This window comes from Nilaparvata lugens, chromosome 14 (assembly GCF_014356525.2).
Source record: "Nilaparvata lugens isolate BPH chromosome 14, ASM1435652v1, whole genome shotgun sequence".
Taxonomy (NCBI): Eukaryota; Metazoa; Arthropoda; class Insecta; order Hemiptera; family Delphacidae; genus Nilaparvata; species Nilaparvata lugens.
Window position 1 is genome coordinate 15,834,188 of NC_052517.1, and position 17,068 is coordinate 15,851,255.

The 17,068-nt window shown below is 32.9% G+C and overlaps 2 protein-coding genes across 5 annotated transcripts in view; both read left to right on the forward strand.

Moving 5' to 3' along the window:
- The window catches only part of LOC111057883 (gastrula zinc finger protein XlCGF57.1-like), a 178,240-nt gene that overhangs the window by 135,762 nt on the left and 25,410 nt on the right, over positions 1-17,068 (forward strand). The window contains exons 1-2 of one of the 4 annotated variants that reach the window (XM_039440833.1): positions 12,909-13,176; positions 14,067-14,106. In XM_039440833.1, coding sequence (XP_039296767.1) covers positions 13,174-13,176; positions 14,067-14,106 — 43 coding nt within the window. In that variant the 5' untranslated portion in view covers positions 12,909-13,173. Of the gene's footprint in view, positions 1-12,908; positions 13,177-14,066; positions 14,107-17,068 lie in introns of those variants that run through there. The other 3 variants (XM_039440831.1, XM_039440834.1, XM_039440832.1) reach the window with 3 other exon arrangements.
- Positions 1-17,068, forward strand: part of LOC120354281 (transcriptional repressor CTCF-like) — a 170,828-nt gene that overhangs the window by 119,813 nt on the left and 33,947 nt on the right. The window lies entirely within an intron of this gene.

Here is a 17,068-nt window from a genome sequence, read left to right on the forward strand (position 1 = left end):
AATTATTAACACGATTCAATCACCAATATTTTGAACGAGGATGACTTCAATGATAGCCAACTGCTAGGCCTAAATAGAAGGACTTCTCCCACATAAGCAAGGGTGAGTTGACCCTTTAGAATAACTCTACTCTACTGGACACATACACTTATACTGTGGGACCACTGACCTTGCCTAGATCTTCCACTGCCTTCTATACTATAGTGAGGTCCACATTAGAATGGCAGTGGAGAAAGATCGGAGAACAACGTTGCTGATCCTCTGTCTTGTCAATGCCTTCTATTAACTGTAGCTGATACAGGTTTATTGATGTAATATTAACTGCCGATTATCATTTAAAATGTTTAATAATTATATTTTATTAAGCAAGAAATTATATTTTTCAATTCATAATGAATTTGCATAATTAAAATGAAATATTTTGTTAATTATTAATTCTACATTGTTAGAAGACGATCTGGCAACAGAGCAAAGCGAGATAGAGATAGTACTATCTGCTTTGTTGAATGATAGACAAGGATAGCAATACAATTGTTAATCAGACACTGCCATTATAACGTGTACCTCACTATAGATAGGTTTGAATTATTCAAGTTATCTCAATACATATCTGATCTAAAATAAATTGTTGATGAATAAATTGTTTCTGCTCTTAATTCTATTTCCAATATGTTCTATTTGCCAAGGAAATGAAATTTTGCAGGTAGATCTTGTAATTATTGAATGATAAATGTTCATGACTGAGATTCCATTTTTTATTCAAATTCAAATTTTTCCCATACCGTATTACATATATATGACAGTTTCTACAAATTGAAGTAATCATTATACAATAACACCTTATCGTAACACATGTCGTAAGAATCTATTCAGATTTCCATATTATAATTACGTGACTATATAGTATTACATAATAATATTTATTAATTTCTTATTTTATTTAGGGAATATACCATCATGTATGAGTTATAAAAATGCTGTCAGATGAGGGAATTAAATGCTGTCATAGATAGCTCTATGCCTTATAGCTCTAATATTTCTACATAACCTACAAAAATACCTTTTCCTACAGTTACCTTGAAAAGTGACCATTCCTGCACTGATTACAGAACGCAAAGAATCACTTTTCCGCTCTAGTGCACAAAGTATTACTTTGTGTACTCTTAATACTTTGCGTATTATCTTGCAGCCATCCTGATCAGCTGCTGACATTGTTGGAGTGTATTTTGAATGCGAATTCGTTCTATCAATATTTTTTCTGATTTTCAAATGAATAAAAATTAGATCTTATTAGATTATACATTTTGAATATTATTCATTGTTTCAAATGATATTTTTTCATTCATAAATTGATTGGTTGAAAAATTATTTAGAAATTAAGATTTACTCAATTTTTTTTAATGAATTGGATTAATTTAATTTTCAATTTGAATACATTTTTGATTATTAATTTTCAATTGGATTATCAAGTCTAGAATAAATTAAAGTTGTCAATAATAACAAAATTATACAGACAAACATTTGATGGATTTCAGCCATCATTTTACCCATAATCAACCACTTCTCATATCCAATGGTGACTAGGAAAAATTTAATGTGAAATATGTGCGCAAAGTTCCTCTGCTGCACTCAAGAAACCATTCCGCCCTCGCCTACGGCTCATGTGTAAACGTTTCTTTTGGTGCAGCAAACTGTCACTTTTCGCACTAGTTGCACAAATAACTATTTTATTCGGATTCAGTGCAGAGGAATTGGAAATGGTTAGAGTTATCAACTTTTTGTGATGATAGACAAGGATAGCACAAAAATTTGTAATAAGATGCTGACTTAAGATCTCATGAAACTTAGTACAGGAGCTCATAGGAAAACAATTTTCATATTAGAGTCTTATTTTCTGTGTGTATAAATTGAATTCTCAGTTACGCCATGGGTAGACTATCTTTCAGGGCTCGTTTCCAAGCTCGGGATTCAGCTAAGTTTAAAGGTGCGTACAGACTTTCGCTCTGCTCCGCAACCGAACGTCACTCGAGCAGAGCGATTGATGATCGACCGGGGAGCAAGAGTGGAACGCGAGAAGAGCTAACATCTCCCGTAACGTTCATGATCGGTGCGAGTACAGAGCAGGGGCGGAGCGATCGCAGAGTGATGGCGGTACGAGGGTGGAGCTTGTGCGGAGCGGGTTTGAAGAGTATATATCTGTAAGCAGCTTTAGACTTTAAACAGCTGGAGTTAGAAAATTGGCTATCTGGGTGTAGTCCTAGTTTCTATGAGAATCTTTATTTTCTTATTTCTATAATTTGAAACGTTTCCTTGACGAAATGAAACATTCCGAAATAATTAAAAATAGCTGAAATGTTACACTATTCCCTCTTTATTTTATGTTGTAGTCAATTTTCTAGTTTTTCGAAATTCAATTTTAATGTAAACTGTGACCACGCCCTGTTTCGGAAAGCCAATTTTCTGACTCCAGCTGTTTAAAGTCTAAAACTTAGCTAAATCCTGAGCTCGGAAACCAGCCCAAGATTCTAATGTAGCAAATCTTAGGGAATAACCTTGAGTACATTTTCAATGTTCTCTTAATGAATATTATATTTTTGAACTCATAAAGGGTACTCATAATCTTGAGAAAGCCAGCCAAGCTGAGCGATTTGCTAACAGGGATTATCTGTTATGTATTTGTTTTGTGATGTAGGCTACTACTGTAGCATTGATTTAGCAGTTAGCAAATAGCTCGCCTGAATCTGTTTTGTATGGACTGTTAAGTTTGCAATTAATTATAAGAACACTTGTTTTTATTAGTACACTCTTTAATAAATCGCATCATTTGAATCATTACAGATAATCAATTCCACATTACACATTATTATTAAAGTCTTCCATCTTAACTGACAGACTGGCGCTCAGGTGCCACGTGCACCAACCCAACATCTTCCCCTTTAAAAATTTCACAGATAACTTTTATCTGTAAATAAGTTACAAATAATTTACAGTTAAGTTAACATAAGTTACAGTTAATTTTACTGATGTGTACAACACATCAGTAAACTGGTTACAAATTAAGTTTTAATGGTGGTTTTATCTGACGACCATAGCGTGAGGTTTTTCTCTCCCCATTATTGTAGTCAATTCCAGCATTAACCATTCCATTACCCTCATTCTCCTGTTCAACATCCTCATTTTCATTAACAATAGCCCCATGCCCTACATGATTCCTTTGATCAACTGAAGTGAATTTCTCATAAAATTTGGTTGTAGTATTTGGAAAATTTGCCCTGCACTTGATATATTTTTTCAAGAAATTAATATTTCTTCTTACCACATTACCATTGACATTTGCAACTAAATATGCCCTCGGACCATCATTCAGTTTCTTTATAATTGTAGCTTCCTTCCAAATTCTAGTAAATGTATTAAATAGTAACACAATTTCCCCAGGAGCTAAAGAATGCTCATTTTTTCTGCAAGTTTTATCATAGTTTGTTTTCATCTTCAATTTATTATTTACAATTTTGTCACCAACCTGTTCCATCAAAGGATGACATGCTGATGGCATGTTGGTGATAGGCAAACGAGATCTCAGTGACCTACCCTGTAGTAAGTGTGCAGGAGAAACACCCAAAGAAACCACTGGTGTGTTATTATAATTGAGAGTCCCCAGCTCAAGATTTTTGACACCACATTTTCGCACTATGCTTTTAAAGATGTCTACAGCTTTTTCTGCTAGCCCATTTGATTGTGGATAGATGGGACTACTATGCACAACTTGGAACGACCAATCTTTTGCAAATTGTTTAAACTCATAACTGGAAAATGGCACATGATCAGAAACTACAGTGATGGTATTCCAAACCTTGAAAATATTTTCTTCACTTTAGCAATGATTTCTGATGAAGGCTTACATTGTAAAGATTCAGTCTCTAACCACTTGGTATAGTAACTAACTTGGTGAAGTACTAAATATGGTTTCCCCCCCAAACTCAGCAATATCAAGTCCAACTTTGTGAAATGGTCTATCTATTACCTCATGACTGATCATGGGTAGCTTGATCAATGCCCGTGCATATGTTTGACAAATATGACATTGGACAAAATTCTTTATATCACTGGACATACCAGGCCAATAGTACAGTAATTTAGCTTTCATTATTAATTTAGCATAACCCAAGTGTGTTTCATGTAATATGGACAGCTTTTGGGTGAAATCGTATCCTTTGCGCATGACATTATAATGTATGCTATAGAAATAGAGTTCAATTACATAGACCTAGGCTTGAGCATAACAGAAGATTTTTTAGATTTATGTAGGTGGTAAGCTTTACAATGCCTTGCAACCTGACTTACAGGAGTGTCAATATAGCCAAATAGTAAAGGCCAGATTAAAAAAATTCATTGTTGCGATTGATGATACTCAGTTGTTTTTATGAAGGTGTTCATGCTCGAAAGTTGATATTTTGTTTTTCATGTTTGATTTAGTTTTTGTATGGTTGGGAATTTGAATTATTTATGTAATTATATTGTGTCATAGCACTTATATTTTGCATGGCTTCATCTGTTGACTGAAGAATAGATAATTATCAGTTGGAATGTGCTGCCCGCACGGAGAACTGTTTAAATTGCAATATGATCTATTATTTTAGTTTCAATTTTTTTTCTCTTGATTCTTTTTTGAAATTTTGTAGTTTCTTAAGATTTTGTATACTATTAATGTAAGACTCTATAATATTCCTTCTTTCATTTTTTTCTATCTTTTGTTTGATCATTTTCTATTGTGATTAAATATACGAAGAAAAGGCCCCACACAGGATTACCTTTGGGGCTTCATTTAGACTATGATGATAAACATGTATTGTGCATGCGTGGGTGTTTGATACACCAGTTATGTTATTTTATTTCAATTTGTTTGTACAATGTTTGTTTTTGGTCGAATAAATTATTATTATTATTAATGTGCTGTCTCATACCGCAAGGTACTAATAACCTATCATCCACAAAGCATAACCAATATTTGACAGTGATATCATTTTTCATATTAAAATAATGCCTCAAGTCATCCAAGTATAACTTATCCTTATTGTCAGGCCATCCATTAGAATAGAAATCCTTAATGCAAGACAAACACTCATCTTTATCAACAGCTTGTTTAAATCTCACCATCTCATCAGGTGTCATACTTGATACAATTTCATGATCAGGACTAACAACTGAATGGACAAACACTTTCAAACCTACTAGAATCTTCAAGACTTTCCTCACATTTCTGGGAATCCCTATTTAGGTAATCAGCTATAGTATGCATGTACTTACCCTGAACAAACTCTAATTTCAAGTATAAGGAAATAACCTTTCTTTTAATTTCTTCAATCTATTATTAGCTACCTTACACATATTTTTTTACAAATGGATAAGAGAGGTTTATGATCTGTTCGAACTTTAACTATAGATCCATAAATATATTCATGAAATTTTGAACAAGCAAACCAGATAGCTAACACTTCTAACTCTATTTGCGCCCATGACTCGATCTTCATTGGAGTGCAAACTTCGAGATGCATATGATGCATAATTTACAAGTCCTAAAAACTTTTGAAGTTGTTTCTTGTTACTGGGATAAGTCAATGCCTGAATGGCAGATACACGTTCTGGATCAATAGCCATACCATTAACATCAAAAATATGATCTAGAAACTTGACTGTATCAACACAGTACGGTATTGAAATTTTTTCAAATTGAATTTAATATCATACTTGCGTGCTCTTTCATATACCTCAATCAATATGTTATTCATTTCATCCCTAGTTTGAGCAGCAATAAGTATGTCATCAAAGTACAATACTACACCAGAAATATCCCCAAAATACTTATTAACTAATTTCATAAATGCCTCTGGTGCTACTGCCAAACCAAAAAGCATTCTCTTAAAACTAAGAGTCCCAATTGGACTTGCAAATGAGCACAGCTTACTTGATTCTTTAGTAAGTGGAATGTGATAAAATGCATCTTTAATATCTAATAAGCTATACAACCGTTTACCTTACAACTTGAGGTGTATTTCACCAAGAGTGGGAATTGGAAATTTTTCAATTAAAGCACTTTTGTTCAATTCTGTTGGACTTAGACAAACTCTCAGAGATTTATCTGGTTTCTCCACAATAACTACATCATTTAACCATTCAACTGGTTCATCTGTTTTGCATAAAATACCTTCATCAATCAAGTTATTCAATTTTGTAATATAAGCATCCTTGAGCTTGTGTGGAACTCTACTATATGTGACAGTGTCTGGGGTTACATTATTACATAATTTAATACTATAAGAATCATTCACTTTACCCACCACATCAAATACATCACCATATTTATGAATAAAATCATCTTAAGTTTTCAAACTAATTGTAACCTGGTTTGAATTCATTATAGAATTCGCATTTACTTCAACAGCCTCAAGCCGAGCAATCAATCCTAACCTAACACAGGTCGACCTACTCAATAGTGGTTCTATGGATTTCAACCCATCAGATGGTGTAGTATCATCAATTACAAAAAAAATCACTGAAAATGGTGCAACCTTTACACTCAAATGTGAGTTTTACTTTTCCTACAATCTTAATACTACCACCTCCATAGGCACTAGCAACTACATTAGCCTGTTCCAAAGTCGGTGCTGGCACATAATATTTCAACATTTTACTATATAATGAGTATGGTATAGTATTGATATCTGCCCCGGAATCTAACTTAAATTTTACATTACAACTTTGAAACTTCAATTACTCTCTCCAAGGTTCATCTGTATTCGCTTTTACTACATTTAAATCAACAGTCTCTACAGCAGTAATTTGTTTTCAGCGCCCAATCACAAAGTGACCAAACAATCCACATCTGTTACATGTTTTCTCATAAGCTGGACATGCTCTAGGTTGATGTTTTCTATCAGGCGATAGAAAATCTCCAGAAAATTATCGCCCTATCAGTTTAATTAGTAATTTGTCTAAAATATTTGAAAAAATATTAGAAAAGCGTATTCTTAATTATCTGAGGAAACATAATTTCATAGCAGAAAATCAGTTTGGTTTTCAGGAGGGGAAATCTTCTGAGGATGCAATGTCTCGACTGGTGAGGATTGTGTCTGAAAACTTCTTAATGAATAAAAAAACCTTTGCTGAGTTCTTGGATTTGACAAAGGCTTATGATACCATCCCTCAGCAAACTTCACTTAAAAAGCTGGAAAATATAGGTTTCCGTGGACCAGTTTTAAAACTTTTTGAAGGCTATCTACAAAATAGATCCCAGATATTAAAATCAAGCAGAGTAAATCTAACTGAGTTTGGCCTAACTCAGGGCACAGTTCTCTCACCAATTTTATTTTTAATTTACATAAATGACTTACTGAAAATTAATATTAATGGCTGTTATTCCATCTCTTTTGCTGATGATACAGCTCTAGTTTTTTCCGGTTCTACGTGGAAAGAAACAAAACTTCTAACAGAATCAGGTCTCACAGCAGTCAAGTCATGGCTTCATCTGCACATGCTCACTTTAAATACAAGAAAAAGCATATATATATATATATATGACTTTCTCGCCTACAATAAACTCTATCCCTGTGGAAATGTTAAATGGTGGAATTGAAATTCATTCGTTTGACTGTGCTGAAAGGAGTAGTCCATCAGACTCAGATTTTGTTGTTAGGGACTATATGTCAATCACTGACAGACGTGAGAGAAGTCAAATATCTAGGTGTTTTAATAGATCAACATCTGAAGTGGAATGCACATATTGATAATATGTGTAAAAAATGAAATAAATTGTTCACAAATTCTACAGATTGAGCAGTGTTGGAGATTTAAAGTTATTGATGATGGTCTATTCAGCTTATGCCCAATCCATATTTCAGTATGGTATAAGTGTTGGTGGGGGGGTGTGCCTTAGACACTCATTTCAATAAAATAGGTGTGATTCAGAGGCACATACTAAAAGCTGCTCTCCAAAGGCCGAGACGATATCACAGTCACTTACTTTATGAAGAATTCCCGGTTCTGACAGTGAGACAACTCTATATAAAAAATTTAATACTTTATATCAATAGATCCAAAAATACATTCACTCCAAACTTTCCAGCTTACAATTTCAGATCGCCATCAAATTACCGTGTTTCCAGGACAGACCTAATAGTATGCCATAGACAGTTCCCCTATGTAGTAAATAAATTGATTAACCTGTTACCCGAAAATTTAATTTTAGATAGCATCACTAAATCAAGTAAAAAAAATAATTGATTGGATTAAATCAACAAATGTTTTTCACCTAATTCACAACTCAATTTGATTTTTCTTCTCTAGTATTGCCATCAAACTTACATACAGTATATATATTTGTGTTTTCCCCACTTTCACCTTGATTGAATTGTATAATATTATAGTTAAGATTACCTTGTAGAATCAAAGTTTTTCTATTGGAAGTAATAGTATCGTTTTCTGTTTTGGTACTCGTCACCAGCACTCAAACTGTGGTTTTGCTGGTTTTGTTGAATTAGTATATTATTATGTTAAAAAATATACTTCTTATTCTATAATATTACTTTTTGTAATTTGTATTAATTTGAGAATATTTTTTGTAAGGCAATAAAATTTGATTTGATTTGATTTTCAACCACACTTTTTACAATCCTACGGCAGTCCAGCAGGTGAAGGTGATGAAATCTGCTTACATGGTATCTTCTTCTATCGTTCATTCTTTGATTGTGATTGATGTTTTGTAATGGCAGCCATTTCAAATTGTTTATCATTGTTAACTGACATCACAAGTTGATGATTCTCCTGTGCTGCCTCAGCTGCACGACAAAATTGAATAACTTTATCAAGATCAATTTGTGGATCTCGTAGAAGTCTTTCTTGCAAAGCTCGATCATGAAGTCCTATCACAATCCAAACTTTCAAAATATTATCTGACTGTTCTTTGATCTCACAGTTCTTAATAAGCCTTTTCAATGATAACAAAAAATGATCGAACGTCTCACCTTCTTTCTGAGTGCATTGAAAAAATTTAAACTGTTCTATAATAACATTAGTTTTTGGTTCACAATGACGATTTAACCCTGCCAAGATATCCTTTACTGGTTTGTCTGTTAACCCTAACGATTCAATGAGATCATTGGCATCATCACCAATAAATGAATGCAACAAAGCGGTTTTAACTTCTCTCTCAATAATGTGTTATTTGTTTAAATCGATACCTCAGGACAATAGGGTTACAACTCAAAGAACCCTAATTTTACTGGAGCTCTACAAGTTTTCAAAGTAACCAAACACATTCATTTATATCAACATAATTATCAAACATTTCCATATATTACTATAGTTATTATTATTGTAAAACATGCATCAATAACTGGAATGATCTGTAAAATATATTTTTAAATATAATTTATTATATTTTTCATACACTGTACAGATTGCCATCCTCTTGCACTAGAAAGTTAAGTGTCATTTTAGTCTTGTAACCTAGAAATCTGACTTGCCACCCTTTTGAACTGGAACTATAATGAAGAATAAACAATCAGGACAAAGATATCCCCACAGAGTCAATTTTGGTGAAATGTTCAATATTATTGTCAAAATGTTCTCTGTGCAGCAATATTATCTTCTCTCCTTATATATGCTGGCTCCACAATGGAGATTGGCAATCATCAATGCAATCTGGATTCTACTGACTGCAGCTCCGAACAGGGATTTTCCATCAATATCCAACAACATCCCTGCTCTGATCAATATTATTACCATCTCCCTCTCACTATTATTGCACGTTCCTCCCCAGTCCAATTATTAGTAAATGGCAATAGTGTTCACTTCAATCAGGACTTCCTATATCTATATAAAAGCAAAATGGCACTCACTCACTCGCAGAACTAAAAATCTACTGGACCAAAAACGCTCAAATTTGGTAGGTATTTTCCAGTTGGCCCTTTAGAGGCGCACTAAGAACGGATTTGAAAAAAATTCCAAAGATATGCCCAAAATTAGCATTTTTTTGCTTTTTCTCGGATTTATCAAGAACAAATAATGAACAGAAATTGTTCAAATTTGGTACAAAAGCTAAGATTGGGTGTAATAATGTTGTGTTAGAAGGAATTTGCAATAACATCAAAGATACGCCCAAAATTAGCAGTACTTTTGCATTTTCTCAGTTCTTTGATCAAGTAATAGACAGAAAATGTTCAAATTGCACTAAATAATTGAAATTAATCGGTGATTGAATCGAGGAAGGAAATACTTTGACTTTCTGATGGAATGAAGCATGCTCAAAAAAAATGCTTGCTCATAAAAAATGTTCATGAAAGAGCTCACAATCGGCAGTATAGGAACAAGAGGTACCTGAAAAAATAAATAGACATTTCATCAATAAATTCATTCACTTCAACGAACATAATAGAAAATTACAAGGAAAAAATAATAAAAGGGGACAATCTTAGGCATAGCGTGAGGTGTAGGTCTACTATTATTATTATTATTTAGGCTTATTTTTCACAGGATTTGTCATTTATTTTGGATATGGTATAAGACACAGAGCTGAAGCCAAGAAAAGGGAGCAGTCTCCACCAGCCTATAACATGAGTAATCCGCCTGCCAGATTCTCTGTCACTGTTGATTAATGCATTGCAAATAAATTTTTTACTGTTTCTCATCCACCAATTTTTCTATTCAACCTTTCCAAATTCTCCTTCCATAATAATCTCTCTTTACTACCTAAATGTATCAATCTCATCATTCATAGATCACATTTCACTTTGTCAATAATTGAAACCAAGGAGGCAGCGTTCAAAAAAGATCTTATGACAAAAATCAAGTTATTGGTATTATTTTAAAGGTTATGTTGAGCGCTACAAGCCTGCATCCTCAGAACTGGTCAGAAAAAATGTAGTCCAATATTATTTAATAGTAAAACTTGACACATCAAACAAAAAGAGTTTTGTCCACAAGTAGTTTCTGATCAGAAAAGGTTTAGTCATACAACCAGCCAATCACAAAGTATGGAAACCGCAACCCATGCTTATATGACTGTTAGAACACCAAATGGTAGGTAAAATTGTATTTTTGAAATAAATTCGATTTGGATCCACCTACTTCAGATTTGAAATCAATCTATCCATTTATTCATCACAAGAATTATAAGGAAGACATCAAAGGACAACGATAGAATCAATGTTAATCAGGTGCTGAATTTATTATAAAGTAACTCTCAATACAGTTAACATACAATTAGTTGTCAAGTTTCCCACCAGCAGCGCTGTATATAGATTTGTGGGTATTTAACGGCCCCACACACTTACAGATCTCCTGTGGCAGCTAGCGGATTTGGCCCGGGTCTCGCTCCACCCCAAAAGTGTGTATAGTGAGGTCCACGTTATAATGGCAGTGTAGGAGAAACAGGTTGCCAGATCTCAGCCTTGCCACCCAAACAGCTGATACTGGTATATCTGATCAATTTAACTGTTCATTATACAGTGAAATCTCCTAATGGACACCTCCAAATAACGGACATCTCTCAATAATGGACAAATTTTTATTCCCCGCCATTTCTCCATAAGAGGAATATACATCATTATCTCTTAATAGCGGACTCTCTCAATAACGGTTAAGGGTTAAATTTGTAGAATAACGGACACCAAAAAGTTCTGTAGAGCTAGGACAAATAAAATTCCCCTTCCTGACACATCAATTTGTGAAAAAGCCATAGAAATAGCCAAACAGTTAGGTGTTGATGATTTTAAAGCATCGTCAGGATGGTTAGAAAAACTTTGAATCCGACATAACATCTCATATAAAGCTGTTTGTGGAGAGATCAATTTTGTTGATGAAAACATTGTTTAAGAGTGGAAAAGAGAACTAGAGGATTTATGTGAAGGCTTTGAACAAAAGAACATTTTCAACTGTGATGAGACTGGTCTATTTTTAGAGCTTTACCGGACAAAACAATGTGTTTGAAAGGTAAAAATTGTAGCAGGGGGAAAATTTCAAAGGAAAGATCAACAGTTCAATTGACTGTAAACATGAATTTGAAGAGCCATTTATAATAGTCAAAGATGAAAAAGATAGTAATTTGAGATAATTATTTTGACATGAAATTGATTATTCTATCAAGGAAATGGTAACTAATATCAGATCAAATTTGATGGGATGAATCGAGTAACAGCTGTGTACACTCCCAGTGGCAAAATGGAGTCAATTTAAGAGACTTGGCAACATTGTTCTCCTATCTTTCTCCACTGCCATTATAACGTGGACCTCACTATATCCAGCAGTTGTTCAACTAACTTATATGTCACCTTGTCAAGAAGTAGCTTGTATCAGAATTTATAAAAGTTTTTCCAATCACTGAATTAATCAACATTATACCTTTTCAATATCACAAGAATTATAAAATTACTATGATGTATAGAATTGAATTAATTCATTTTGAGTGATTTTATTGTATGTTTCCAAATATGAGAACAAGAGTAACAATGTCTTGATTTCAGTTTTTTTGAAATTAGTGGTAAATGAGTCATTATTTCTATAGTGAGGTCCATGTTATAATGGCAGTTTTTGATTGGCAATGTTATTGCCATCCTTGTCTATCATTCAACAAAATTGATAGCGCTATTTCTTTCTCGCTTTGCTCTGTTGCCAGATCGTCCTTTAACAATGTAGAATTGATAATAAATTAACAAAATATTTCATCTTAATTATGAAATTATTTTAAAATATTATTTATTGCTTAATAAAATATAATTGAAGGCATTGACAAGACAGAGGATCAGTAACGTTTTTCTCCTATCTCTCTCCACTGCCATAAGGTGGACCTCTCTATAAAAAGATGGCGTATACTCAAGTTGATCTTGGTGCCAAGTAAAATGCATAAATGTTGGATTGATAGTTCCATCCATTCTGTATGTATCCTCTCTCGCTCTCTGTGGTTATAGCTGCATGGTACAGGCATTTAAGGATATTATTTTGGTTTTGTGGTTAATGTTAATATTCAAAAGTAGTATTAAAATTATTGTTTTGCCAAGAAAATTATGTATTATAACATAGTACTTACACACATAGTAAAATATTAGAAATTAGAGAAAAAAGAAGAAGAACATTTGAATTCATACCAATCATTGCCACTCTTGAAGAATTCTTACAAAAATCATGGTAAGGAAGATCTAAACTTAATAATAATAGGCTATATATAATAATTAGCTTAAATTAGCTTATATTTCCTATTCCGGTGTTAAGCATACTTTTGATATATGATTGAATATTATCATTACACTGTGCTCATTCTTAATGTAAAAAATAATTTCTGCTGCCAGCTCATGTTAAAACAGAATGTGAGGTTAGGCTAGGCTAGTGTAAAGAAATGGATGGGATTAAACAAGCCTGCTTAGTATTAAGTTCTTCTATATAGGAGATACCAATTAGTGATTATGATGACTGTTGTACTTTGGGATTTGTTTGGTGACAGTTAATTTTTATTACTTTATTGATTAACTTCAGAACTTTCGTTCTAAAATCTCGGAAATCATACTGTCACAGAATACCATTGCCTAAATGTATTCTGTTATACAGTCTCATCTAGCCAAATTATTACCATACCATGACACTAACATGAAACATGTTCTGTGATGCAAGCTTTTTGCTTTGCAATTATCAAAACATTCCACAATACAATCATATTGCTATTTAAAAGCTAGAACCGTTACACACCAACCTAAATTTTAGTTTTCAAACCTTCTAAGATTTATTGACTTTTTGGTTGTTTCAATTGTTTATTACTTACTTGTAAGTTAATAAAACAATAGGCCTAATAATTGTACAGTTTAGCTATATTTTAGGTTATGACTTTCGTGCATGTAATATTTTAATTCAATTCTCATGACTTTCCACTGATTTCAATAAAACTGCTGACATAATAATTATCAGTTGCAGTTAGCCTGGGGCGCACTCTAGTTAAAATGAGATATGTACTTTTTTATAAAGCAATACCTACTGTGCCCTACATGAACAATAATTGAAAAATGAATTTTCTGTATTGTTTTTAGAGTCAAACTGCAGTTTTCCAGACTATGGAATACCATATTTGTAAGTACATTATATATTTGCATTCATGCATTCCAATTATTTAATCAGTAGGCTACTACACACTTTTTTGCATGATCATTTTTAACTCTTGCAGGTGTATTCACTATCCATATATTTCCTGGTTTTTGTAGCAAACATTATATGAAAATTACCATCTTGTAAATAGAAAAAAAATTCGTTTATTTAAAAAAAAATCCATCTAGCTGTTAACCCTGTTGTCAATTTATGCAGTAGCAGAAGACTTCAGGGTGATTTACAGCATTTAATGTAGATTTCAGTTTCATAATAAATCATAAATATTCATTATTCACATTCATAATTTATTGCTACTCACAAACCAATTCACAACATAAACTGCTCTTTTTTATTAATCCTATTTTGAATCATGGAATTCCACTATATCAATATGGGTTTATCAAATTCAATATATTCTATTATTTTAAAATGTTCCATGAATGTAGGCCTACATTTTCTTCACTATTTTTTCATTGAATGACTGTAATGAGATTCTCATCCAAAAGTCAGCAAAATTCATAGGACAGCATTGTTGTCAATTTTTACTTTCCTTGCACTATTACCATAGGTAAGGAAAGTATTGCTTTCCGAAAAAAATTAAGATACCCGAATTTCTATAGGTTTCAAGGTCACCTGAGTCCAAAAAAGTGGTTTTTTGGTATTGGTCTGTATGTGTGTGTGTGTATGAGTGTATGTGTGTCTGTGTACACGATATCTCATCTCCCAATTAACGGAATGACTTGAAATTTGAAACTTAAGGTCCTTACAATATAAGAATCCGATACGAACAATTTCGATCTAATGCAATTCAAGATTGTGGCTAAAATTGCGAAAATGTTGTCAAAATGTTGACAAGATGGCGAACGGTAATGAGAAATCTGATTGTGGCTCTTGTAAAAAAGTTGTGAAAGATAAGGATAATGGGTGAATGGTACCATATAGAGTGTGTGAATATTGCTACGAGTGATTATTACGGAATAATATCTATGGGTGAAAATATCACTTGGTATTGTGACATGTGCAAGCACAAGGTAAGAAGTCTTATTACTAAATATATTTCAAATTCTAAAGAAAATAATACCGATGCAAAGTCAAATGAAGCTGCTCAAATTAGTGTGATATTGAATGAACTTTCAAAAATGAATAAAAATTATATTCAGCTTAATAGTCGTGTTGAAAAAATTGAAAAATCAAATAGGTTAGAAAATACAGATTTGAACATGCCGGTTATTAGCTCTGATAGTGATGCTGCTGTCGTGATAGTGCCTGCTGATAATGACTCTGCAGCTACAATCTTATCTGCTCAACCAGTCAATCGTGGAATTTCTGTAGGAAATGATGATAATAATAAAAATCTAGTTGAAAATAAAAATGAATCTAATGAAGTAGGCGTAACATGGAGTATGGTTGCAAAAAGTAAACCTAAAAATAAAATAACTCAAAACAATACAGGAGGTAGGTTGAATGTTACGGAAAAGAAAAATAATTATGTAATACAAAAAAATAAACCGATAGTGGGTACAAATGACAAGGAAAATTGCATTAGTGGTGCAAAGAAAGCTTGGTATCACCTTGGTAAAGTAAAGCAGGGAACCACTTCTGATGATGTGAAAAAGTTTCTTAAAGATGAATTCCCAAGTGTTGATTTTATTGTTGAAAAATTGGACAGCAAAGGATACAACTGTAGCTTCAAATTGGGTGTAGAATTTACGAGAAACGCAGTGAATGATTCAAAATGTTGGCCAAAAAATGTAACACTAAAGCGTTTTTTATTCAGAAGACAAAACGTACAAATAGAAAAGTAGATTTTGTAAATAAAAATGACGTAATTACTGATTGTAATGAAATAAATTATTTGACTTCCTCGCATTGTGAGGAAAAAATTGTAAATAGAAATGTTTTACGTATATGTTTTTTGAATATTAGATCTATTTTTAACAAGGTTGAGGAATTGGAGGTTGAGTTGATTGAATTGAAACCGGATATTTTGGCGTTCGCTGAGACTTGGTTAAACCAGGATAAAGATAAAGTTTTTAAAATACATGGATATGATAAAGTAGCAGTAGCAAATAGAAAAAAATCAAATGGTGGTGGAGTTTCTATATATTTGAAACAGAGCTTGAGCATGAAATCATACCCATTGCTATATGAAGATATCATGACTGAAGGGATGTTTGAGGGTAGTGCATGTATTTTCAAAAGTGCTGAATATAAATTCGTATTTCTTGTTGTGTACCGTCCACCGCATGATAATAATTTCTACAATTTCATTGAAATATTGGAGCAATTGTTGAACCAACTCAAAAGTTTGAATGTTCCTATTTTAATATGTGGAGATATGAATATCGATGGCAATATTGATTCTGTATATAGAAGATGTTTTTTTGATGTGTTGGAATCCCACAAATTGTTGAATGTTATAAAAATGAACACTAGAGTGACTCCAAATGTATCAACACAAATTGATTATGTACTGATAAGTGAGAACATAAAACAAGTACAAAGCGGCTGTATAGACACACCCTTGTCTGATCATAGATGGCTTTACATAGATATAGATGTGCATGTTAATACCAAGTTATGCATGAAAATAGAGAGAAATAGAATTACAAGACTGGGTATGGACGAATTCTTTGGAAGACTTGGCATGATTAAATGGATGGACATGGATGGTGAAAAGTCTTGTGACGAATTGTTCAATAAATTTTATAACGATTATAGATACTGTTTTGAAATATGTTTTCCAAAAAAGATCTATAAGATTAATAACTCATTTGATATGAGTTGGATTGACAATGACATATTATTGTCAAAAGAAAAATTAAAAGAAATGTATTGGAGGACTCGGCAAGTTGGTGATGAGAGAGCTAAGTTGGAGTATTGTAATGCAAAGAGACAGCACTCACAATTAGTTTCTGGTAATAGGAGGGCATTCTACCGAGATAAA